Source organism: Argiope bruennichi, chromosome 6 (genome assembly GCF_947563725.1).
Source record: "Argiope bruennichi chromosome 6, qqArgBrue1.1, whole genome shotgun sequence".
Classification (NCBI taxonomy): domain Eukaryota; kingdom Metazoa; phylum Arthropoda; class Arachnida; order Araneae; family Araneidae; genus Argiope; species Argiope bruennichi.
The window spans coordinates 110,831,637-110,859,339 of NC_079156.1; the positions used below are offsets into that span (position 1 = coordinate 110,831,637).

A 27,703-nucleotide genomic window follows, 5' to 3' on the forward strand; every position below is an offset into this window, starting at 1 on the left:
ATTCGCGTACGTGGTAATTCAAAAGCGCAATGACTTAATAAAGCAATGACGAAGGCTTAAATATATAAGAGAGGCAGAGAGGTGGACACTCCCCCTCCTATTTCTCTTGCCTTTTTATTCCCTCAAGCTGTTTTCCTTTTTTTCAGTTGGTACGTGAGGTCTAATATCGTTTCTTTTTAGTTGATACATTTAATGCCATTAATTAAATATCAATATTTCAATCCAACATAGCAGCAAAGCTACCATTTCCAATTTTGAAGCATTTATTATCTTAAATATTTGAAATTTGACTGATAAAGAAATTAAAATAAAACTGTATAAGGAAATCAATAAAAGGCTTATGGAAACAAGCATTTATTAAAATCTTTAAAAAATTCGTGTTCCACAAATGCTTTTGAAGTACAAATACAAAATGCGAACGCCTTAGCATAAAAATCCTATAAGATTTAACAAAGGGTTCAACATCTCATATTTTAAAGCTCTGACATCAGCAAGACGTTCTTCACCACTTTGCCATGTATCCTCCAGGACCTGCTACGATGGCGGGAGCGACTGGTACAGGATTGTACCAGGGTGCAGCAGGTGCAGCTACAGGTGCTGGGACTGGTGCCTTGGGTGCCATGGCAGCTAGAGCAGCTGCAGCTGCGGCTGTTCTCCTGTCCACTCCAACATCACCACTGGCCTGGTATCCTCCGGGTCCGGCTGTGTACTGGACGGTTCTGCGGTCACCATTGGCGTCAACGTAACTGTAGCTACCGGCCACCGAGCTTCCACTACCGGATTCCACTCGGCTGTGACCACCAGCATCGCCAGTGTTGTATCCGAAATTGTAGGCTCCTCCGGCGATGTTCATGCCCATGTCGGCAGCCATGGCAACGGAGGCCAAGAAAAGAGGTACCAAGAACTGCAAAAAAAAAAAAAAAAAAGAATGAAATAATGTTTAATTAGAATAAAAAAAACTGGTTCACTGGATATCTTTGAAAAGGCTCATTTTTGAATAATTAAGTCTTAGATTTTTTTTTAAAAACATCACCTAATGTTATACCTATTGTGAATGCCTTGTATGGCTTTCGAATTATGAACTTACAAAAATTGCATATCGATCGAACAGGCTAAAAAAATTTACTAATTTCGTTTAACACGTTGGCTGCTCTGCTTGATGTCTGTAATTCGGACCATTATCTAATATGATGTTTACTTATTTGCTCTCTTTTAATTGTAATAGAGAAGAAAATGTGTCTCATTGGATAGTATGTATGAATCATAGGCGATTCACGTGCTGAGCAACGTGGTTAAACAAGGAGATATAAATTAAACATAGGCTTGTTCTACTCGCATCAAATTCTACCCTGACTGAGAACTTTTGCTATCACACGAATGTGAGTGACACGGCAGTCAACGTGTAAATTCTGCAATATGTGTGATAACTAACCTGATTTGAAGTATATTAAATAAAGGTTACCAATGATCTCTATAAAGGTAAAGTACTTTACATATACGTCCCAAGGAAAGCAAAGTTTCTGTTATCTTTCCATCTTTCTAAAGTTCGTGGATTTTCATCCCGAATCCTTTGTTCTTCTTTCGTTTTAAGGGGAAATATGCATGCCTTAGGCATTATTCATAGAGGCTGAATTAATGAAAGAAAATTACTTGATTAATTTACGTTTTGATGGAAAAAAATTTGAAGATATTTTTCTGTCTTTTTTTAAGGATGCAATGGAATCCACTGAAAAATTCTGAATTTAATGTGTTGGTCAAAATGTTCGTGAAAAAAAAAAATCATTCGATGAACTTAATTCAACTTATCTGGGTATACTAAATAATAACAACAGTTAGCAGGTCAGATGGCATTTAAAGATTTGTTTAAAACTAAACACTTTTCTTCATGTTCAATCATATACCTAAATAAGAAATGTGATGTATAATTAGCATTCAAGTTATGTAATAATCTATGTTATTCTTAATTTTTTGATAAATCATAATTTTAAAATTTAATTATTGTTTTCAATACTATAGAATATTATACTAATAAATTTTTTATTAGTATAATATTACATTTTAATGAATTTGAACTGTTAACATCATATTTTTAATCATGGAAATTCTCTATTAAAATTTCGATTATAGGTCTTTTCCTTAATACTTCATTTTATATCCATTCCTTGTAAGATGCTTAAAAAGCACGTTGCTGTATTTTATATTTCTCCAAGAAATTCTTCAAAAATATATGTCATAAATTAATGATTCTATTTGTTACTGGATTTTATTACAATCAAGCACAACTCCTGCTGTTAGAACTTTTTCGTAGGCAAATATAATCCTTAAAAATGCAAGCATGAGTTTTAGTTGTAAACATTTTCTCTTATACTTAATGAGAAATAATTATTTGGTAGTCGATGTCCTTTGGACGAAATCGGAGCCATTTAACATCTATGTTGATAATATTGATGGTTATTTTGAATGAAGCCAAATAAATCATGCAAATCAAGAGAACCAATTCAAATGTTTAAATCAAAATTACGATATATCTTACAGAAAGGAAAATTAAATAAATTATTGAATGATAAACATAGTGGGAGTAAAATAATTAACTGGGATTCTTTTTTCAAATGCCTTTTATGAGAAAATGGGAAAAGGAAACTCGAGGAAAAACTAATAATAAAAGTAATTATACTGGGTTAACTTAAAAATAAACTCACTAAAGTTGGTCTCGTGAAGGGAATTAATTCTGACTTTTGGCGAGTTTTTGAACAACTGGTGCGATTTTGGTTTGCCTAGCGAGAAAACGCATCCTATTTTAGTGGTTGTGTCATTAGACTTCGTTGTTCAGCTAGTAATATACAATTCACAATGCATAATCGTTTGCATTAGCAAACGATTATGCATTGCATGCATATAAAGCATATAAATATAAATACTTTATATGCATGCATATAAAGTTAAATATAAAGTCTCCTGGTAGTTAGTTTTCTGGAATTATATATTTCCAGAATAATAGTTTTTAGGTTCGATATACATACACATTTTAATAATAATGATAAAAAAAAGTGGGACAGTTGTCCAGGTTTTTTCTTTTTAAAAGAAAGCGTTTATTAAAATGTTTTGGCATAAGGGAAAAAATTTTATGAACTATATAAAAACACAAAGAATTATATTTATAACGATTAAAAAAATAGTGAGCATTCTGTAATCTGAAATAAGGAAATAAAACTTCAAATGCTTCTTTGTTAATATGATATTTATTTTACGATATTTATTGAACAAACTGAAAAATAAAACCGTAATAGAACATACAATAAATAGGAACAGATAATCTTGTAAATCTTATTAAGACAAAAATATAGTGAAATATATACTACTGAATATATTTCAAAATTTTATATGTTTTTCTTTTAATAATTGCTTTTATATAAATATTTACTTTTTTCTTGGTTAACTCCAAAGCATATTATTTTACAAAAATTATGTTTAACAAATTTAAAATATAAAAAGAACATTTCAGTGACAGTATCTTTATTTTTGCACAATTTTCTTCTTCCTTTCTCTAGCATCAATAATTTAAAAAAAAATATTTTACAACAATACATTTTATTATTTCAGTTACAGAATTTTTTTCACGAATATTAAAATTATAATAAATATATAATTTTATGAGCATATTATCTGTATTATATTTTTAAGAATAAATTTCGAAAAATGGAATGAAGATAAATCAATAAATACTAAAACATCATCATGCTATAATTTTTCAGACTACAAATTCGAATCCCTTTTAAATTTTTAAAGATTATAATTTTTAAATTTGCTTAATTTTTATACAATAAAATTAATAAAGAAAAAGGAAATATGGGGCAAAAAACTACTCACAAATTTCATGATGCTCCAGAAGTAGACTAGAAGAAACCTCACGAAATTGGAATCAGATGACCACGAGTGACAAAGATGACAGGATGTCCAGTATTTATACAACTTTTTCAAGCTCATTCAACTATGATTTAATTCGATCTCACGTGAAAATCGGGTGAATTCCATGGCCAAGCAAATGGCATGAAAAAGAACAACGGACGCTGCCCAACAAGAAGCGAAATACCAAACAAGGTCGACTGGATTTATAATACAAAACAACCGTTTTCGAATAATTCTGCGCGTTAATGAGGATTAACTCTCGATTCAACCGCATTCTTAATTCCTCCTTAATTATGGGTAAAACTAGTTTAGTCGAAATCAAACCCACCCAAAGAAGAGGTTAGATTAATCATTGATGAGAATATGTGATCATAATAGTAATAATTTTTAATGAATGTCAATCAATGATTAATTAAAGAACTATTTCAAAAACAGAAAATTTCTGGAGCTCTGACTTTTTATAATAAACATCTGAGGGAATGAAACAGCCGCAAACAAGGTATATTAACGAATAAATTTGGCTAGTTATTTTTTCTCCATAAAAGTAGTGATTTAGTTTTTTTTTTTTTATTAAATAAACAGAGTTTTCCATGTTCTGCATCTGATTTTTTTTTTTGGTAAGTATATCAGAAATTATTTCATTTGTTATATATGTGATATCGCACTTGCCTCCTTAGTTTCCAACATAAAGTGTCACATACACAAAGACTAAGAGGAAAAAAAGCACCACAGATTCTTTACATACATATGCATTCATAAATTTCTTTCAAATAGAAATTTTCTCTGTTACCATAAACCAAATTATTTTTTATTAAATTTTTATAACTGCATCCTCATCTGCTATGTTATGATAACAAGTGAATGCAAAATTCATATGTTTTTTTTCATGCATAATATCTTTCTGCATATTATTTTTCCAGATATTTTTTCTATAATATTTCAAAGTAGAAAATCTTTGTAAATGGTTTCATATTGTTATCATTTCTTATATCTTAGTAAATTCTGTATATAGTTATTTTCGTTTTTTTCCTTCTATAAATATTTTGGTATTTAATAAAATTCCTGTAACATGGCCATCAAATCGTTCAGTGACCAGAATGGTTACGGATACCAGGGTATGAAATGGCGTTCTGTTCTGTACTTTCTGCAAATGTTTTGACATTTTAAGGTCTGTAACTTCGTTCGGATGGAATCGTTCGGGTTATATTTTTGAATATTTGTATAAAAAAGATTAAAAAACATCTATGAAATCAAAATATACGAGTTAAATGCCAAAAGTTTTTCTAAAAATTGGAAAAAAGGGCTTTTTTTTCCGGCTAAAAAGAGGTATAAATCAAAAACCATCTAGTTTAGAGATTTATCAAATGCTTTGTTTAAAATTTTGCGGATAGCTTAGGAATATATTATCTAGTTCTTGAATTAAAAAATAAGTTGTATTTCTCTCCATTCTTTAAATATTGGCGTTCGGCTGATAAATAACACGAAATTTCCAATTCTTTTCATATTGTGAATCACTAAAATAATCAGAAAATATTTCTAAATAAATATTTTCTGATTAGTTATTCTATAGTACATTAGTTATTCTATAGTACAAGAACGGCAGAACATATTGAAAAATTATTATCCCAAATTTGAACAAAAATTATGCATTGGATTTTAATTTATGAAATATTTCGTAAGAAAATTCTATCATATTCTATATTTGAGAAAATAGTATTTAAAGATGCAAAATAGCATTAAAACATATGTAAATGGAAATATAAAAATCAGTGTAACTTATATAAAAAAAATTTAGGAAAACATTATAACGGTTTTTTAAAGAAACCTGTTCAAGCGTTAAGAATATTAAATAAAAAAGAATTCTTAGTTTTGCAAAATTTACTTTTCAACGTAGCCACCTACCTAAGAAGATAGAAAAGGAAGCCATTATAAAATTTTGGAAAGAAAATATTACTATTTATCTAATTTAATAATAATGTTAAGTCAAACCCAAATTAAAACAATTTAACAAATAATCTATGGCGGATTGGTATGGGTGAGGATAGAACCTGGGACCTTGTAGTTCGCAGCCGAGTAACATGACCACAATACAAAAGCAATTGCTCGTGTCGCGTCGCTGTTAACTGGCTTATAAGCTATTCACTATAAATTTATAACACTTTTGATCAACTGTTGATAGAATCACTTTTTACTTTTACATCTTCAAAACAGAAATGGACTTCTGTAATTGTGAACAAATTCATATATTATAATTTGAAGGATCTCTACATTTTAGAACTTCACAGGTTAAATCAGAGAAAGAAGTCTTTCTCGTTTACTCTTTAATCAAGGATTACCTTCTTTCTCATATACAAATAAGGACCTGGAACACAAGAGTGAACGCCACAGTCGCTTAGATTTTTATTTTAAAAGTTTCATACATGAAAGTGTTAACCTCTATATTATAATGAAAATAATCGAGTAAGCATTTTGAATGATTTTTATAGTCAACCGATTGAGATGAAAGCTAGCACAAGATCATATCCCAAATATTATTTTTCTATGTTGTTGTGTTATTTAATGATTGTGTTTGCATATATCCGAATGTCAAGCCGACAAACAGCCAACCTTTCTACGAATTCTTTCTTAAGTTTGTAATGGAACTGCACAATATATATTGTAACTGAAAACGAAATCGTGCTTATCTCGCTTTTTTCGTCCTGAAATTATCGTGTTCGTACAGACCAACAGATCGATTTCGTCCAAAATTTGATAGAAATCGACAAATTTGATTTAAAGACCACGTACCAAAATCTAGCCTGGAGGCGCTTTTGTGTTATTGTGCTCGCAGACGGACAAAAATAATTTTAAAAATTAATTTTTCATATTCAAAGATTTTATAATCGTGGAGATTTGTCAAAATCGTAATTTCGGATATGTTTACGATTGCAATACGTTCTCTTTATATACTTCATATATGAAAAAGTAAAAAAAGTTTTGGAATTACAATAATACTCTGCGTTCACATTTTCATTTTAAAAGCTTTGCCATAATTTATAATATTTTTTTATTTGTCTCTTTAGTTTAAGTTCTAATTAATATAAAACGTGTTCGTCGATTTACAGTTTGTCGGTTTCAGTTTACGCCTTTATTCTTTTGGTTTCTTCAAATGTGTAACAGCCAGGCAATATATATGTCTGTCTCTCGAAATGAAACAAGGCATATAAATAAATTCTGATATGTGGTCATTGCACGATAAATCGTAGATTTTTATCAAAATCCATTTACAAGATAATTGTCTGTTAAATTTCAATATATGTTCATTGCGACGTATGTAGATTGTAGATTTTTATCAAAATACATTAACTAGAAGACTGCCTGTTAAATTCTTATTTAACTGTCATATCTATAGTTTATGTAATTGTACAACAAATTGTAGATTTTTATCAAAATCCATTTACAAGGAGGCTGTCTGTTAAATTCTGATATATTACAATTGCATTATTAATTGTAGATTTTTATCGAAAATCTATTTTCAAGAAGAGTGTCTGTTAATTCTTGTATATGATCACTGCACCATAAATTGCAGATTTTATCAAAATCCATTTACAAGAAGATTATCTGTAAATTTACTTGTTTGTGTACGGTACGATGAAAAAAAAATTGAAACGAGCTAGATATATGAAATATAATTTATCACAATTATAGTTCTGTATTACCAATTCTTTTAAAGTATGGAATGTTCACTGATTTGTGCATCCGTGCATGTGAGCATGAACAGTTTAAGAAAGCAATAAAAATAAATGAAATTTGGGACCAAGAAATCAGCTTCAAATTATAGATCTATATTAATTAAAATTTAATTTCCGAAAGGGAAGAGAGTGAAGATTCTTTTCACTAAGCTAACTAAACACAAAAGGTGCCATATTGAATAACATCCGAGCAAATCGAAATAGAGCATTCTTCGTGGTTAGACTTGCTTAAATATAACAAAAATTCTTTTAATCATTTATTTTTTATAAAAAAATTATTTATTCGAATCAAATTGCTTGATAAATTATATTAAGGAATAAAATAAATATCCCTAGGCTTAAAAATTATAAAAATAATTGTCCTAAATGAGTACTTAAAAACGTTACTTAAATTATTTTTTGGCGGGGATTATGTGATAAGAAATTGATTTATATTATGTTGCTAAAATATGTGATTACGTTCGGGAGGAATTTTTTGAAAACTATTTGAAGATAGTTATGTTTTTTAATATTTGTTTTAAAAAAAAGATTTAAAAAAAAACCCATCTACAAACCAAAATGCAACATAAATTTTTAAAAAAAAATTGGAAAAAGGAGCGTTTTTTTAGTTAAAAAGAGGTATAAAACAAAAACCTTCTAGTTTAGAAGTTTATCAAATAATTTGCTTAAAATTTACCTTAAAAACATATATTTTCTAGTTCCTGAACTAAAAAATAAGCTTTATTTCTCTCCTTTCATTAAATATTAGAATCCGACAGATAAATAACAAGAAATTTTCAATTTTTTTCGCATTGTGAAGCACTAAAACTACTATAAAATATTTCTAAATGAATAGATTACTTATTCACTAGTTCCAGGCCTAAGGAACATAGTGAAAAATTATCATACAAAATTTGAATGAAAAATATGCATTAGATTTTAATTTCTGTGGTTTTCTGTTAGAAAATTCTACCAAAGATTAGAATATGAGAAAAAAGCATTTACAGATGCAAAATAGCATTAAAACGTATGCCAATACAAATATAAAAATCAGTGTAATTTCCCAAAAAATAGACTTAAAAACAAAATTATAACGGTTTTTTACAGAAACCTGTTCAAATATTAAGAATATTAAATTTAAAAAAAAATTCATGATTTTTCAATAATAATAATCGTCTTTTTAACGCAGTCACCGAACTGAAAATAACAAAACTGAAAAACAAAACATAAATATGCCATTTATTTTATTTTTTATATAATTGGCAAACTTCTAATGCATGGACGAAATTTTTTTTTAAATTTTTATTTTACCTCTTTGCAAAAAGCATGAATAATTTATTTGCTTAGCAAGTATTGGATTGTGTGCGAAGCTTAAGAAATAGAAAGTTTTGCTATTTTCTATTAAAATAATTTAATAGAAAATTAAAATTTTAAATGACAAACTTTTAATGAATACACGAACTAGTTTTTCCTCGTGCTTCGCAAAATATTTGTAAATATGTTTAGTTTTTCAATTGTTGGATTGGGTATAAATCTTAGAGAAATATTTTAGATCTGTATTATCAAAATATAAGTTTTTGAATAACTTTATAAAAACCTTTCATTTTATTTTTAATTAATCATAATATTATGACAGGAAATCATATATATATATATATATATATTAAGGTAATTTCAGATTAAGGTTTTTAATACTTTTTTTTTAAATGATTTTATTCTCATATTTTTAGAATTTTTGTTCAGTGTTTCTACATTTTAGAGGTTTTAAAGAATTCTTACGCCTGTATTAGGATTAATATACTTGTAAATTTTCTATCGTAATTTGCAATTATAGTTTTATTTTTATTTAGAACATATTAGTAAATGAAAATTATATAAGAAGAATGTTTATTGAATTTATTCTGAACGATTTCATTATTTATTTGCTCAGTTTTATTCCGCAAAGTTTTATTCATTCATTCTTACTCTAACTGTAGTAATGCAAACGATTTAATTTATGTTTTTATATCAATTAATTTAATAGAGCCGATTCATGTGATATCATAATTGAGTTAACCCTTTGTAATGAAGTACTGATTATTCTAGCAAAACTTTTGAACAAAACAAATTATTACTTCATTATTACTTTAATTTCAATTCTCGAAAGCCTTATTTTTATATAAATTTTGTTTATTTTTAATTCTTTATTATTCATTAATTTGAATTAAATTCTATTAATTCTTTATTCTGATTTTTTTTTAAAATTTGATTTAAATTCTTTTTACTCTTTATAGATGATTCGTCGCTTCAATCTTTTTACGATTAAAGAATTTTTTATTTTTCAATTTTTTTTTCTTAAACGCTATTTAATTTAAAATTTAATTCTGATTTTGTGAGGCTTTATTGATGCTATGATATTTAAAACAATTCTGTATTATCTTCCATTGAAAAAAAGATATGTATTGATAAAAGAATAAATAAAATTGAATGGATAATATGTCAGAAACTAACTTAAGATAGTAAATTTTAAAACTTAAATTATTAAATTGTGTTTTTTATATTATATTATATTTATCAAATTTTCTAAAATTTAAATTGAATAGGAATAAAAAGAATTTAATAAATAATGAATTCTTTTTTTAAGTGAAAAGAAATGATAATTTTTTGAGAGATATCGATAATTTTTAATTAATAATATAAGTCAATATTTTACGTTTAGTATTTTCAGTATTATTCAGTATTCCAATATTGCAAAACAAACTTCTAGGTTTTTGAAACATTTATTATCCTTAATATGAGAAATTTAACTTCTAAAAAAGAATAAAATAGAACTTTATATAGAAATAAAAACAAAATTTATCAAAATAAAAATTTATTGACATCATTAGATAATTCGTGTGCCACAAATGTTTTTGAGGTACAAATATAAAATGCAAACGTCTTTGTATAAAATTCTAAAAAAATTTAACAAAGGAGTTCAGCATTTTTTATTTTAAAGCTCTGACTTCAGCAAAAGAATTCTTCACCACTTTGCCATGTATCCTCCAGGACCTGCTATGATGGCGGGAGCGACTGGTACAGGATTGTACCAGGGTGCAGCAGGTGCAGCTACAGGTGCTGGGACTGGTGCCTTGGGTGCCATGGCAGCTAGAGCAGCTGCAGCTGCGGCTGTTCTCCTGTCCACTCCGACATCACCACTGGCCTGGTATCCTCCGGGTCCGGCTGTGTACTGGACGGTTCTGCGGTCACCATTGGCGTCAACGTAACTGTAGCTACCGGCCACCGAGCTTCCACTACCGGATTCCACTCGGCTGTGACCACCAGCATCGCCGGTGTTGTAACCGAAATTGTAGGCTCCTCCGGCGATGTTCATGCCCATGTCGGCAGCCATGGCAACGGAGGCCAAGAAAAGAGGTACCAAGAACTGCAAAAATAAAAGCAATAATTGCATGTTTAGAATAATTTAACAACTAATTCATTAGTTGCATACTTTAAGCTAAATTGCCATTTAGTCTCAGACGAAAACTTTCATCTAATATCAAAACTGCAATGTATACTGATATTCGGACCATTTATCTCATTAAATGATCTCTTTTTTCCTTTGTCTTAATTACGGCTGAGGAGAGATAATCTAATTTGATACATGGTTGGATACAATTAAGATATAAGTGTGCCCCATGGGTGAATGTGTTAAATAGAAGGAAACAAGTATACAGTTTAACCTTTTTCCGTTGAACTATTGGATTCAAAATGTGTTCAAATTTGGAATAATGCCATCAAGTCCATGTAAAAATTTCATAAGCCAGTTTGTATATGAGTTGTATGGTTTGAAGGTCAGATATTAATTTCCTTAGCTTAGCTTATTCCGTTTTCTAGCTACCAAAATCGAATATACCCGAAAAGAGACTGATGAACAGACAGACGTTGATAGATATGGCCCGAAATCTGTTTCAAAACAGCAGTTTGGGTAGATTATTACCTAATTCGTTGAGTTTTTGAGTTAACAGACAGTTGACGGATTCCGTCCCAAATTTAATATGGATATGCACCTTACATGTTAAAACTTTATACGAAATGTTACCTATCTAGCTCTTTGCGTTGTGGTGCAACGAAGAAGCAAAAATAAACTCACACGCAACTTAAAACACTTTGTTATTGAACTTGAAAGTTGTGTGACAACTCAACTCTATTTTGTTGATTTACTTTTATTCGAGAGATTTGAAGTGCGTATCATCGTTACTTCTGTTAATCTTCGATAGTTATATTTAATGCCATGTAAATATTAAATTTCTATGTCGTCTTACTCATTTTAATAAGAACACGCCTAATGTATGACGGCACGACTTCTTCAGTTTCGTTTTAGTCATTACAGAGTTTTGAAATTATTATATTCAATTTCACTCTAAAAGGCAGACGGGTAAAAGTTTACAATTGGGTGCCACTTTATTTTTTGGCAATTTTTTTTTTTTTGACGCCAAGGAGATTTTCAGTTGTTAACCCAACAGTAACGTCTAGAAAACAAAACATTATAGAAACCAGAAGTAGTGCTTCATCGCTGAAATTTGTCTCCACTCGAAGGAGCACCCAAATCTACACTAGAACCGACAGACGCACAAACTTCTTCCAAATGAATTTTATTCAAAATTTGATAGAAATCGACAATTTGATTTAAAGATCAATTATCAAATTTATTTCGTTTGGCTTAAAACGGTTTTTGAGTTACCAGGTTCACATATAGAGATAATACTAGCAAAGAGTTTTTTGGACTCTAAGAGGTCAGAAATGTAAAAATTCATCAAAATCTAGAATTTGAATTTTTTGATAATTCTTTATAATTTGACAATTCTTTCTTTTGATATATTTCGTACAGAAGAATTTAAAAATGAAAAGAAAGAAGAGAGAAAAGAAAAAGTTAACAGTTACTTACGAATTTCATGATGCTTGTAGAAGGGGACAGGAAAGGACCTGATGAAACTGAGACAGATGATCACGGATGAAAAAGATGACAGAATGACGAGTATTTATACAAATCCTCCCAGCTCATTCACCCATGATTAAAATCGATCTCACGTGAAAATCGGATGAATTTCATGGTCAAACAAGTGGGATGAAAAAGAATATTGGTCGCTGTAAGAAGCGGAATGCCAAACAAGGTCGATTGGGACCGCGTAATGCAAAACAACTATTTACGAATAATTATGCATATTAATAAAGTGTTACTCTTGGATCAACCATCAACCGCATTCTTACTCTCTTTTTTCATTATGGATAAAACTAGTTTAATCTAAGCCGAACCCACCCACCAAAGCAATTAGAAGTGTCATTGATGGGAAGATGTGGTCATAATAGTAAAAAGCTTTAATGAATATCAATTTATGCTAAATTAAAAAAAAATATTTCGAAAACTGAAAATCGATGGAACATTGATTTTTAATATAGTAGACATCTAAAGATATTAAACATTTCTAAATAAAGCTTATTAACACATAAACATGGCAATTTTTCTCTGGAAAAATATTGATTCAGGGATTTTTTTTCCCATTAGATAAACATATTTTCAATTGATAAATTTGTTTTTTTCCCTCGTATACGTAGTATAAAGAAAGTACAGTAATCGTCGAAAAATTAGAACTCTATATTTTTCCCCACGTTTTAGACCTTCTTGAGATCGAAAAACACATTTTTGGAAAATGGAAATCTGTCTGTCTGACAAATTTTTGGATAGATTTCTACCCTTGGTTTTCTTCAGGTATCTTATATTAGATGTTATAATTTTTAACTTTATTAAACCACGCTTCAAAGTAATTTTCCAGCTCCTATTATCCAAATACGTCTTTCCAAATTTGCGAACTTCGGATATTTTGCGTTCTTTGCGTTCCTATTTTAAATGTCATGACTCTTCAATATGATAGAAAAAGTGAATAATTATAAAATTATACAGATAAAACATTACGAAGAGTATATATTATAATATTCAGTAAAGCTTAAATCAATATCATTAAATACTGAGTCAAAATTGAATTAATTATTTATTGATAAATAAACGTTTTATCCTTTGATATGTGAATTATATGGAACGTATTGTAACAAATTCGTCTTCTAATTTTTGTTGAATTCTGCATATTTTAGATCTCCTTGAATTGAAGCAAAAATTGTTATCTATATTACTAAATACGGGTTAAATGTCTACAAATCTATTAATTTTAGATTATGCGAACGCAATTGCTCAAAAAGACAATTAGCTAGTAATTTAGTATACGATTTTTAAACTGAAATTGCACACCTCTCTATGATCTAACAATCAAACATATTAACTAAATGCTATCCGTGAATATATGAATCCGACAATTCAAACACAAATAAATGAAATTTATTTCGTAAAATTCAAATTATAGATCTGTATTAAATTTTAAATTCAATTACTAAAAGAGAAGGAGTCGAAAATTCATATTCGAATCTCTTCATTGACTTACAAACCAAAGACACCATATTGAATAAATGCATGAGAAAATTGATGAAAAGTACTTCCATTGTCTAGACATGCTTAAATATAGCAATTTTTCATCGATAAAGTAAATTTTTTAGAAAGAAAAATAGCTAGTCAAATTTTTTTCAGAAATGAAAAAAATATCCTCATGCTTAAAAATTATAAATCAATATTTTGAAACTATATTTCAAAAATAGAATTTGTTATGAAATGATGAAATCCGAAATTTATTTATGTAATATTACTTGAAATAAATAAATTGAAAAATTAAGCATTAAATTGGCATCCACTATGTAATATTTTAAATTGACAAATCTTAAATAAATGCGCGAACAAGTGTTGTTTCAAGTGTCTTCGCAATATATTAATAATATGTAACGCTGAGCAAGTGTTGGATTAAGTACAAAGTTCTGAGAAAAGAAAAGTTTGACTTATCTTGATAAAACATAAGTTTTCTCTTACTTTTTCTGCTTACGAATGTCAATTTGCTTTCAAACAACTTTTACACAATCGCAATATTAATTATGACCCAATCATATTTTTTATGAAGTAGATTTTTAAAAGTAAGTAATGATAATCTAATAATAAGAACTTTTTACTTATTAATAATGGTATGATTTTTTCCTCAGTTTTTAGCATTTTTGGTCAGTTTTTCTGAGTTTGCGAGTTCAGTTTTTCTGCGTTGCGCATCTTTAAATAAGCTTATGTTTACTTTATTATTTATATATTATTATATTTATTTAATTAATTTGTATATTTTTTAATCAGTAAAACTCTAATCTGCAATTACAGTTTTATTTTTCTAAAAAATATAAGGAAATAAATGATATTTAACAATCAATTATGTTTATTGAAAACGATTTCATTATTTATTTGTTCAATTTTATTATGCAAAATTTTCATTCATTCGTTTTTATCTTATGAGAAATTCCCACAATAATTTCAAACGATTTAATTAACGTTATTATATCAAGTTACTTAACTTCAATAACTAAATTAAATTCCTGTGCTGTAGCAGTTGAAATTATTCTTTCCAATTAAGTGTTGATTTTGATTTCTAGCAAAACATTTGAAATAAACTTTATCTTCTGGTGTTGGTGGGCAAGAAATAAGCTCGGCTTTTTTGTTATCCGGCCTGTTCTTCCATCACATTCGGCCGGATAATTGGGAGTATACTGTATTTACTTTTCCACAAAAATTTCACCAAAGTAGCATAGTAAATAAACAAAGGAATCACCATCGTATTGTATATCAAAGACAAAAAAAAAAGAAAGAAAGAAAGAAACAGACTCCAAAATAACGCATGTGAAGGCTAAAAATTAATAGAGGTACCATTACAAATATGATATTGAGGATCAACTGTAACGGTAACCTAAGAACAAAAAGTTGAATGCCTGGATCACAACGTTCAACTTCTAAGCGAAGCATTTTTCTATTAGGAAATCCACTTTCAAAAAGTAGTAAGAATTCTTTGGCTTACAAATTCATTTTCCAACAGAATTGATAAATATTTTGCCTATTCTGCCAGGAAGCGGAAAAATATCTCGAATATATTTCTTTGGCGATAAAAGTGTGATAATTTAAGTTAAAATATTGATTGTTTTTATAGTAACAGAAATATCAGTACGTATAGCTTCCCACCAGTGAAATGTGAATCACCTCTCTAAACATGTGCTAAGTTAAAAATCAAGTCACGTCTTCATTTGTCGTGATTTCTAAATACCATGGAAACATTGACTTTTGACTGTTGCGGTCAGTCACCAATAATTGATTACTATTGATTTAATTCCCGCTTTGCCCGCGAACCCAGTATCTTTACATACCAGAAGCGAAAATGCTTTTCCTTCCGGTCTTCACAGGTTTGCTGATGGCTTCTAAGACAAATGCGTTCTATTTCTATCTGAAAGAAGGCGACGAGAAATGCTTCATAAGGGAATTGCCAGACAAAACTTTGCTCATTGGTAAGGTTGGCTATAAAATAATGCACTTTTAATACAAATTTAATTTTATCAAAAACAACCAAGATTATGACAAATATCAAAACATAAGCAAAAACTATTTTCGCTTTCAAATGAACAATGCGAAAAAGTTCATTCCACAGACGATATTTTCGATTGTTTCAAAGTGTAAAATTATTGTGTAAAATTAATTAAAAAAAACATTAATTTAAAAAAGAGAATAGAAAATTATCGAAATTGTTAAATAACTGACACAAAGAAATAATGTAAATAGCGGTCAGAAAATTAATTTGAATGTTTAATTTCATAATTGGGTTTTATAATCAAGTGTCTCTAAGTCTCTGAAAACGATTTTTTGGTGAGATAAGAGCAAAATGATAGATTTTAAAAAAATATAAATGAAATTTGATCAAATGTAAAGATTACGCCAAATGCCATTTCCGTTTTCAGTTGATTAATGAGAAAAATTGTTTCTGCAAACGATATTTTTATCGGCTTGTTTTCTTTCAGAACGAGTTTTCAAGAGTGAAAATATTGCCTAAAGCAGACAAAAAAATATTTTAATTTAATTTTAAAGCCATAAAAGAAAATTTTCGGATGGAAAATAATTCGCATAACTAGGTAATTTAACTAGTGTTTTCAAAACTAGTTTAAGTTTTCAGTTTCATGAAAGAATTTTATTAAATGTCTCTTAACAAGAATAAATTTTGCTCATAGATTGGCTATAAAATGAGGCATTTTTAAGCGTGAATGTTGTTTGATTAATGGAAAAATCGATAATTTCAAATGTTATAAGATAAACAGTATTTCCGCTTTCAAATGTGCAATGAAAAAAAGCTCTTTTCGCAAACGATATGTTTTTCTGCGTGTTTTGTTTCAGAATAAGCTTTCAAGCATGAAAAATATTATAATGAAAATGAAAATTTTAAATAAAATAAAAAAATAAAAAGGAAAATATTAATTTAAAAATATAAAAGTAAATTTTCGGAAAAGATGCATTAGAATAAGAAAGAAGATAATTGGCATAAAGAAGAAATTTAACCAACGTCTATAAAATAATTTGGACGTTTGATTTCATAGTAAGTTTATTAATCAATTGTCTTTAAGGTGATGTTTTAAATTTATAAAACTTTAGTGTATTGGTTGGCAATCACTTGCGATGGTACTTTTGTATTTGTCCAACAGTTTCCACTTTAGATTAAAAAAATACCAAAATATAGTTAGTTATTCTTAAAAAATATAATTTCCATAAATTAAGCGGACATAAAGAACATAAAAATTCTTTTGGCTTATTGTTTTTTATTCGAAAATATGAGAATCTCTTATTTACATCTAAAGGACTATTGTTAACTCGTTTATTTGAGCTTCCGTGACATTAAAATAATGATATTCAGAATTTATAATTTTTTGTTAGCTCATATCCAGTGTTTTTATAACCCTATCGATGCATGTAATCATGAAACTTTCTGGGACACATGCTAAATGCAGAAACTTTCAGAACTACTTTGAAATGTTATCGATATTTAACATTATTATGTCATTTTTTTTTCTCGCTTTACAGACAAATAAGATGTCTTTTAAGAAAATTTTTATTTCTGAAGTAATTTAATTAAAATATTTAATGAGTAAAAGAATTTTTTTCATTTTTATATTTAAATAATTTTTTATTGATATGAAAGTATACAGTTAAGAATTATAACTTAATAAAACCAACTTCCTTCATATTAACAATGACTATAATATTTTCGACTAGAAGTTCCCATCAATAGTTTTATTTTCTTTTTGAATGAATTTTCTCAAATACTTTCTTTTATGAAATGTTCGCCAGGTTTTGCTTTGAATATTCATTTTTAACAGAACTCAATAATATGACTTTTTCCTTTTAATGAACACTGTTAATCGATTTAAACTGAGAAAATACAGAAATTCCTAATAAACACAGAAATATCTTATTGCAAGAACTTAATTTAAATCCATAATTTTTTTCTAATCCATTAAACAATATGTAATTCATTACGCTAAAGAAATTTAATTTCAATTTCTAGTCTAAAACTTTTTGTCATGCTGATATTTTAGGTTTCATTCGCCTATGTTTATTTTATTTTTAAAATTTACTCATAATTATACAGCAGTGATAGCACGCACTTATAAAATATATTTTAAATATATTATTTTTAGATTTATCAAAATTAGCGAAAAACTGTAATGAAATAAAATTGGAATGTTTGAAAAACTATTATTTTAAATTTTAAATTGACGCAAAAAAAAAAAAAAAAAAAAAAAAATGTATAATAATATGCCTAAAAGTTTTTGAGGATAAATGTTAAAATTTTGATTAATTCTCAATTAAAAATCTATTTTTAATATAATAAACCATTTCTTAGTGAATATTTACTTCCTAGAAAGTGACTAAAAGTCTATTTGTAGCTTTATGTTAATAGTCGGCATTGTAGAGGATTTTTGAACATTTTTCATTATAGTTGTTGCATCATGATGCAATTTACTGACAGCCTATGAACATTATCAAATTAAAAATAATGCGACTATATTTTGAGAACACTGATAAAATTTAGAATGAAAGTTAATGTCGTGGTAAAATTTATTCTTGTATTTGGTTTTTGCTTGAATCGTAGCCAACTTTTTCATTTCTTGTTTCTGAATGTAATTTCCTTGTTCTTTTGAGAATTCCTCTTCGATGAAACTGTCTTAGCCATTAATTACCTCCAGCTCATTATAGATGCCAAGCGATTTCCAAGGATTCAGAAGGCGAAAAGAATTCCGTACCAGATTCTGTTAAGGAGAATGGAATGATGGTGGAGGTGCTGAACCCTCACAATAAGATCGTTCTTTCCCGAAAATATCGCTCGGAGGGGAGTTTCAGTTTCACTTCACATGAGCCAGGAGAGCATACGATTTGTATGCATACAAAAGATTTTAATTTCTCCGGAAGAACTTTGGTAAGTTTCGTATTATTCAAATAAAATTTAAAATTATACGTGGCGTGTGAATTCCGCTTCGCTAATGTGATGTTGATGATTTGGATAGCCTTTTCGTTTTTTACTTTCAAGAATGAAATGACTTCTGAGCATTCTTTAATAATAGTGATAAAATTATCATTACTATCATCAGGAGAAAATAATTATATGGTGAAATTTGGCATATTAAATAAGAAATCTGTACTTATTTCATAAATAATGATGGACACTTATTTGAGATCCAATTTTTTTTTTTCTTGGGACGAGGTGATATATTATGTGAAACAGAATTTTTAGCACTGTAACGATAGGTTTTCTGACATGGCAAAGAGTCTTATTGATCAAAAGACGGGTCGTATCTAATAGAGATATCGCCTTAATTCCTGCAATTTCGAGAACCTTAATTTTTGTCACCAGGGCCAGGGGTCATTACCAGGGAATCCATTCATTAATCATTCTATGCATCCATTAGATTATATGTAAAAATCTTCTTTGGAATGAGGTTATTCGAGCATTGAAGCAATATTAATATTCGTAACAGAATTTATTGCACAAATACAAGCATCCGATATATTCTATATTAAACACTATCACAGTATTTTTTAAGTTCTTTAAATACACATTTTGTTTAACTATAACACTGAATCTATTCTCTTCCCTTTAGAGAATACGTAAAAAATCAATATTATCTCAATATAATATATAATATTATATTATATATATCTCAATATATATAACATAAATACCCTTTTTTAGGGAATCACTGGATATATTTTTCAACTTCTCCAATATAATGTGTGCCTTTCTATTTGGAGATCATTAAAGAAATATTTATTACAAACCGAATTGTACTCATAAAAGGTGGAATAATCAGAACCAAAATGTTACAGTAAGAACTGATTTTAAGACAAAACTATTTGATTAAGAAAGAATTTAGCGGAAGGAAGGCCCATCTCAAATTGAGTCAGTGGTTAACAAATGAATTCTCTTTGCACTTTTCGTAATGGTCGGAATAAAAACATTTAAATTGTATGTTTGTCCTAACATTTAGAAAACCAAGTTGTTATCTATCATCTACTGATTATTTATACTTTTCGCTCTTGCTTACAACATAGTCCATTGAGTATGCCTCCTTTGGGCTATTATGCACAATCTTCTATTGTGCAATTTCCATGATTACTTACTCATTTTCTCACAACCGTCCATAAATTCATAAAAGTTCAACCCTTGCACTTTTAATTTAGCTTTTTTGTTCAAAATTCCGTTTTCATCTCTTTGCATTGAGAATCTTTGAGAATACTACTATTTTCATATTTCGTTTGGAGTCAATTGGCTGCAATTCGCTCAACGTCTGTTCTTTTTAAATTTGTTCCGGAAGAAGTTCTTTTTCAGGTGTTTGCTTCCGAGAATGAAAATCATTTAAAAAAGTTTCTGTTGTTCGATTTATTGAAAACCTTAGCTGTTTTTTAATCAAAAGTGTACTTTATTTGCAAAATTCAGCAGTCCAACTTCATTAAATTTTTTGTTCATTAGACGTTAATTTAAAGAACATTTTTTTTAATGAAAGCATTCCATGATTCTACTTTATGCACTTTTAATTATTATTATTTTTTTTAATGTTTGAATGCTAAAATTTGTAGTTGATTTTTCACTCTCTTTCAGATGTGCTAGAGATCTGAAATTCAAGTGGTTTTGTGTTTTTTATGTGAATAAACTTTTTTATATATTTTCACAATTGAATTGTCATTTAACCCGTTGATTTTAGTTTAGTTTTTGCTTCCATAAGAGAGATTTGAGAAAAATTTATTACAAGATTCATTAAATAATTACAGTAACTAATTTTTAAATATATTGAAGTTAAAGAGTAAAAAATATTAACATTAAAAGTTTTTTTTCCTTTGAAAACAACTTTTTATTAATAACGCTGAAAATATTTTTAAAATAAAGAAAAAAAAATCAAAAAAATGTCTAAGCATTTATTGAAAGTTAAAATATAATATAAATATATTAAAATTGCAAATATTAATTGTAATTTAATATATTTATATTATATTTTAACTTTCATGTTATTTAATATATTCTTGTTATATTTTAACCTAACTTATATCAAAATCTCAAATTTTATGTTTTTAGGTGAATTATCTTATTTTAATAATTTTTTTCTAATTTTTAATACTAATACAGGGCTGTTTTTTTAATTATTTAATTTTTTATATGCAAAAGATATAGATAATCCTAGGCCATTACAAATAGAATATGTAGGTGTTTAAGAAAATTCTAACTGTATTTATTTTTGTCTTTATAGAAAATTGATCTAGAAATCCAAGTAGGAGAACATACCATCAACTATACCGCCGTGGCGAAAAAACAAAAACTCTCAGAAATGCAGACAAAACTCAAACAGCTAAATGAGAAAGCTGCAGAAATTATCAAAGAACTAGACTACCAACGGGTAAGAGAAAATAAATTCTTACTTTTAATATCTAAACGATATCAAAAACAGTTGTTGGATAGCAAAAAAAATCTCAACATCATGCAAAATATACGAAGATGGTTTGTTTTCTTCGAAACTACGATGGACCATAAAAAAAGATATAATTTACAAGCCGAATCAATTACCAACAATTATGTAAAAACATGGTTATTTTTCGACATAAACGCCGTAAAAATTTAGAAAATTTTTCATATCGATGATCGAGATTTCCTGTCGCCTCTTCAGAGAACGTTGCTGCCAGAGTTTTGAAATGAACCTTAACATTTTTTTGCAACTTCTCACTAGACTAGAAGTTCTTTGAATTTTTTTAAGGAAGGGATATGGAGTAGGAATGTCTAAACGTTCACATTCTAAAGTTGCAAATTTGGCACGTTGCACGGCCAGCTCGTTGTCTGTTATGTTGGCATCCTCCATTTCTTTCGAAAGACTTGTCTTCTGTTATGACAGTCTTGCACACTTGTCCGCCTTCACGGAGAATGTAATTTAGAGCCGAGTGATGTTTGTCTCTTCCGTTTATTGCATAGCTAGCTAAAATGCTAAAATAATGTCCAGCAGGGAGCTTCGTAGGAAGTTAAGGCCCCTCTCACATCACTGACGATAACAATTTTCGAAAAGGGGAAGGAAAACTGATGCACTGATATGACAAATGGATGAATTTTCTTACTGATTAAGTAGAAAAGTATCCATGGATATAAAGGGAACATGCGCTTCCTCATTAACTAGTGCTATTTGCGCTCACTTTATAGATTTACTAGAGTTTGATTAACTTTGGCAGGAAAACTTGGCGAGTATTTACAGAAACTATAGATAACCTATTTCTAATTCTGATAAGAGATTATTGATAGCTGAGGATTGTTTCTCATCGAATAACCATCTTTTTTTCCACAGTAAAACTCATTAAGTACCTGTAAAAACGCGAGAAACATCTTAGAAATTTTACCTCTAGATTTGGTGTTCGGTTTGCTTCCCCACCCTCTTTCCTTTGACATGATTTTAGATATGAATAATGAAATTTTCTAAACATAAAAGGTAAAAACATCATCTGTGTATAATATTGTTACTAAGTGATAAAAAAGTATCCCTGACATGCCGACCTTGGCGACAAAAGTTGGTGACTTGGCGGGAAATTTGGCGGTCTCGGCGACAAATGTTGGCGACCTTGGCGACGAAAGGAATCTTCTAGAAGAATCCAGATGGTCCCAACATTATATCACCGAGACCAGTTTCTCCTTGAAACCTGGAGAAAGTTCTGGGACTTTCCCAAGATTACGTCACTTCCTGTAAATGACATCACTTCCTGTGGATCGGAAATCGTGTGTGAGAGTCGGAGTTGCCGACGAGTAAAAAGACTAGAGGATTAGACAGCAAGCAAGCAGCTGAACTATAGCAATTAAATGCGCTGCGCTATTACGATTAATTGGCGATATTTGTAGTAGAGAAAAACATTTGGTAGCGGTATTTATAGTAGAAGAAAAAAATTTCGTAACAATATATATCAATATCAACAATATCGTAGAAACTCTAAGAATGTAATTAGATGCTGCTGCTTTAACGAAAATCGAAAAGTGTTAAGAATTTTGAAAATAAAATACAATAGTATTCTCTTCAAAATTTGCTCATTTTTGTAAGCGAATGAAACTAAAATCGATGCCAAGAAACATATATTAAAAATTAAAAGGAGAATTTGTAAGGCTGATGAATCCGTCACAAAAATATATCAAGAGCAACTTTTTTTAATTAATTCATATTGTTCTGTATATTTATCTTTTTTATAGTTCATCGGAGCTTGAAAAAAAAATGGTCCTTGTGTATTTTGTGTGATGTTTAGACATTTTGCAGTAAAACTGTCTTTGACATCTTTTGATATGTCTTTTTTTATGATCCATCACAGTTTATTATTAATGTCTGCCCTTGTAACTTTAGTCTAATGCTGGGTTAACAGAAACATAACTAGATGTTCTTATGAAATACAGACAGTAAAACGGCATTCCTCGTATTGCTGAAATATTACATTAATTGTAAGTTGTGTGTTATATTTCATAATTAAATTGGAATTTTAATCGCATTCGTAATATATTTTCATTTTTAATGAATATTTAGAAATTATCTACTTGTAATATTGATTTCGCAACTCGAATTCTAATAAAATTTTCTCTGGTCTCCAAGTTAATGATAAAAATTAATTTTCTACTTTTCATGAAATTAATTTAAGCGAATAGTTTATTTTTTACTTTCTCGCATACAAAGAATAGGGAAAATATTGTAATCATAAAAAAAAAAAAAAATCGTATTCCAGAATCTCCACGTTTTAAATCTCCTTGAATCAAAAAAAAAAAAAAAAAAAAGTTTTTTGGTAGATTTTAGAGGAAGTCTGTCTGGCCGGTTGTTCGAATATAAGTTATCGCTATAACAACAAAACGAAGAGAGTTAAATTTATAAAATTCGGTGCACAGATTTAACATCTATACCGTAGACACTTTTCAAATTTTGAGCTAAATCCAACAAGGGGTTGACAGTCTGCCGATCTGTACTTTCAGAAACAGGTTGTAGTGATTGGATTTTGAAGCGTAAGAAAATAAACGTTCATAGATGGCGCTAGGCAACTAGCGCGAGTGTAATTAAAAGAGTGATGTCATTCGAGGGTTGGCTCTTGGAGGAGAAGGAGTTACTGAGCAGAGTAACTCGAACGAATCTGCAATAAATTTGTTAAGTTTTCATTTTGCCTAATTTTTTCAAAGCACTCACGAACCAGCCACGACACAGGTAAACGGGATGACTCAAAAATGAAATGACTTAAATATATCAAATTTTGTAAGGAATTTTGTGACTACAAAGATTTATAAATCTGTGTCAAATTTTAATTTCAATCGGTTGGGAAAAATTTGTCTAAAAACCGAATTCGATTTTTTGATACTTTTAACCGCATGGCAGAGATTAATCGTCAAAAAACTCGCCAAGGATCATCCGATTGATTTAGTAAAAATGTTAAATTCGTGCCAAAGGTTAATATTTTGAAACTACTGTAAACCACTAAATACCGTGCAAGGCGTTCTTTGGATAGAATATGCGAGAAAGTTTTCGGGACACAACTCGCGCTGGTTCATTTTATGAATAATTAATTTCAACTTTTTAATGTTTAGTGAGTTTCAAAATTCATTATAATAATTCAGGTGGCGCCTTAATATCAATATTTCTTCAAATTCTTTGCCAAATGGTATGTTTGAAATGGAATCAATATTTACTCTAAATTATTCAAACAAGTTATTATTAACAACAACAACAACAACAAAAAAAAAAACAGTTCTGAAATTATTATAGTTTTGTATTGTCGCAGGGAACACATCATTTTACAAATTTCAGAACTTCAACAAATCAGGAAGTGAATGAAAAATTAATTACAAAAATTCTTTCTCTAAAGACTTGAATTTTATAAAACCTGAAAAAAAAATCAAGATAATTGAAGCGTGTAATAAGCGTTTTCCGCTGCAGCTAGTGGTGCCGGAAATGCTGAGTTAAAACATTAGAGGTCATTTTGTCGTTTAATGCCGTCTGTCTCGCAAAATAAAGCCATCATTCTTACTCGTTTTTCAGTCGAAAAAGAAAATCAGGCGTGCAAATTTCATCTGATGAAAGAAGGAACTTCATTCAAATTTTCCTAACGCTCGGTGGCCTTGAGTTTTTTCTCCCTGTTGTTATTCCCAGTTAGAGCTAGACTATGTAGGAAACACAAAATCATTTCATGAATTCTAGTTCGTAAATGTAAACTGTTAACTATTAAATGCGTTTTATTGAAGATTCGTAAATTCTGAAATATTGTTTTAAATTCATGAATTTGATAAACTATATGGAACACTGTATTAATAAAAAAAAAAATGCGTCCATAAAGATATATATATATATATATGTGTGTGTGTGTGTATATGTGTGTGTGTGTGTGTGTGAAAAACAGTTTTAAGGAGATTGTGGACTGTGTTGGACATTTTTGCGAGCCTATCTAAAATGCCTATGTATTAAAACATAAATACATCCAATTTCTTTTTTAAAACTTTTTAAAATGAAATATTATTCTTTAAAAATTAAAAGAAGTATAATTTTTTAAAGTTTCAAAATATTCCAGGCGACTCAGTTCTTAATTTTTTCTAATATTTTTTTTATAACCCAATATAAATTTATTTGGAATAAAACTGTACATGATTCCGTAGTTCCAATGAAATGCTAATTTTTTAGAAATATTGTTCTGCTCACTTATTGTGCTTTCATTAGAATTTTATGTTTTTTGGAACTAAAATTGGCTTTAAGCTATCTAAAAAAACTCGAAATATAAAATGCATATTCTATTATCTTTTAATGTTTAACCGAGATCCAATTGTCAATTTTATCTAATTTCTTCAAAAATTAAGAAAAACCTTTTAAAGATATTTAAATCTAATTACAATATCATTTTGAGGAAAGTAATTAAAATGTCCTTAATTTTTCTCCAGGCCTGAAATGTTCATTTTATTGAACAAAATATCTTATAACATTATTTTAGTTGAATATAAACATATATATTTGAGGAAGCGATAAAAGTAAAATTTCATGCTTCTGTCCCTTTTCGTTTATTTCTAAGTCCATTGTCCCCTTAAGTAACAACAACAACAATTATAATAATAAATAAATATTTTGCTTACAATATTTTAGAATAGTTGCTTTTAGCAATCTAGTGGTTCGCTAAAATTAATTAGTACTAAAAAGAAATAAAATATTTTTTTTTTACTTGGATTTATTGGGTACTTCAGTAAAATATATATAAAGTATTCAGTAAAAAATATTAAGTTATCGCCCAAAGAAGCACAGAGAAATAAATGGGAATGAACGCGAAACAGCGAAAGGAAGTATCGAAAGTTATATATAATTTTTCTTGCTGGCAAAAAAAGTTTGGAGCTGGAACGATCCTGAGATGAAACAAAACCATTGCTTGTATAAAAGTTAACAATTGCGTAATGCAGTAGTCACGTGATCATTCCAAACAGTTTAAATCGGATTTTCGCAAAATAATAATAATAATTCTGACCTCGAGATAAACTTTTGGAATTCAAACGATTTTGAGATGGGGGGGGGGCATCGTTTCCTAAATATCGGTGCATGCGTAATCTGATAATCACGTGATTGTTTAAAACCAGTTTAAACTGGTTTTTTACGAAAATTCTGGCCTCTGAAAACAAATTTTAGAACTTGATTGATTTTGAGAGGTTCAAAAATCATTGATTTTCTAAATGTTGGTGATTGCGAAATATGAATCAAGTGAAAGCATGTCGTTTTTCTCTCTAACTGATACCACGTGACTTGAGAAAAAAATATTATTCTCAGTAACTTATTTGCGATAGCAAATTTCATTAAATTTTTTTTTTTTTTTTTAATATTTTGCTTTGCTTATTATGGGAGTTGTTCGTTTAGCGAGGTTTGACAGTAATATTTGCAATTTTTATTGAAATTCTAAAAGCCGTTTGTTATTCCTTTTACCCACAAGGCAGTAGATTTTTGGCAAGTTTTTGAACGGTTGGCACGATTCTACCGTATTTGGCGAGAAACCTGACACTCATCTTAAATCTTACCCAAAACAAATTTGTTCATATCAGTATTTAAGATCCATAAATATTCATTTATTAGTTCAAAGAATTTTCCAAAAATTCAGTTATTATATTTATGACGATACTTAATTACTAATCAAGTTCACTTCAAATGAACTTTGTATATTTATTTACTTATTTCCTCTTCTTTCAGTACCGGGAAGAACTGTTCCGTGAATCGACGGAAGCTATCAGCAAAAGAATTCTGATGTGGTCCGTTGCACAAACTATCGTCTTAATAATGGTCGGAGTGTGGCAAGTGCAGAACTTCAGAATGTTTATAGAATCAAAGAAATTAGTGTAATTGAATTTCAAAGAAAACAATCTTATTCGGATAAAATTCTGTGCATTGAAAAATAAATGATCTTTACATGTTTCATACACAAGGAGAGTTTCTTTTTTTTTTTTAATGGGCAAATCATGATTGACACACGATTATACTGATTAACAACTTATGTTGTCAATGTGTCGAATTAGCGACGATTCTATCTCGTTGAAGGGTGAGAAGCAGAAACATGAGCGTATTTCCGGAATTCTTCACCAGTCTTTGGCGATTTTTGCTCACTGATTTTTTTTTTCCATGTA

General features: G+C 28.8%; 3 protein-coding genes across 3 annotated transcripts; 1 reads left to right on the plus strand and 2 right to left on the minus strand.

Annotated features, from left to right (window-relative positions):
- Positions 1 to 338: 338 nt before the first annotated feature.
- LOC129972603 (adult-specific rigid cuticular protein 11.9-like) lies at positions 339 to 3,999 on the minus strand. The gene is made up of 2 exons (XM_056086802.1): positions 3,868 to 3,999; positions 339 to 904 (listed from the first exon to the last, which is right to left on the minus strand). The coding sequence occupies exons 1-2, from the start codon at positions 3,982 to 3,984 to the stop codon at positions 503 to 505; spliced, it is 519 nt and encodes a 172-aa protein (XP_055942777.1). The 5' UTR covers positions 3,985 to 3,999; the 3' UTR covers positions 339 to 502.
- A 6,451-nt stretch (positions 4,000 to 10,450) lies between these two features.
- On the minus strand, positions 10,451 to 12,606 carry LOC129972709 (adult-specific rigid cuticular protein 11.9). Its single transcript, XM_056086941.1, has 2 exons — positions 12,523 to 12,606; positions 10,451 to 11,019 (listed from the first exon to the last, which is right to left on the minus strand). Exons 1-2 carry the CDS (start codon positions 12,529 to 12,531, stop codon positions 10,618 to 10,620), a joined length of 411 nt encoding a protein of 136 aa, XP_055942916.1. The 5' UTR covers positions 12,532 to 12,606; the 3' UTR covers positions 10,451 to 10,617.
- A 3,314-nt stretch (positions 12,607 to 15,920) lies between these two features.
- Positions 15,921 to 27,448, plus strand: LOC129972947 (transmembrane emp24 domain-containing protein 9-like). Its single transcript, XM_056087272.1, has 4 exons — positions 15,921 to 16,043; positions 18,768 to 18,997; positions 21,321 to 21,467; positions 27,273 to 27,448. The coding sequence occupies exons 1-4, from the start codon at positions 15,950 to 15,952 to the stop codon at positions 27,420 to 27,422; spliced, it is 621 nt and encodes a 206-aa protein (XP_055943247.1). The 5' UTR covers positions 15,921 to 15,949; the 3' UTR covers positions 27,423 to 27,448.
- Positions 27,449 to 27,703: the final 255 nt, after the last annotated feature.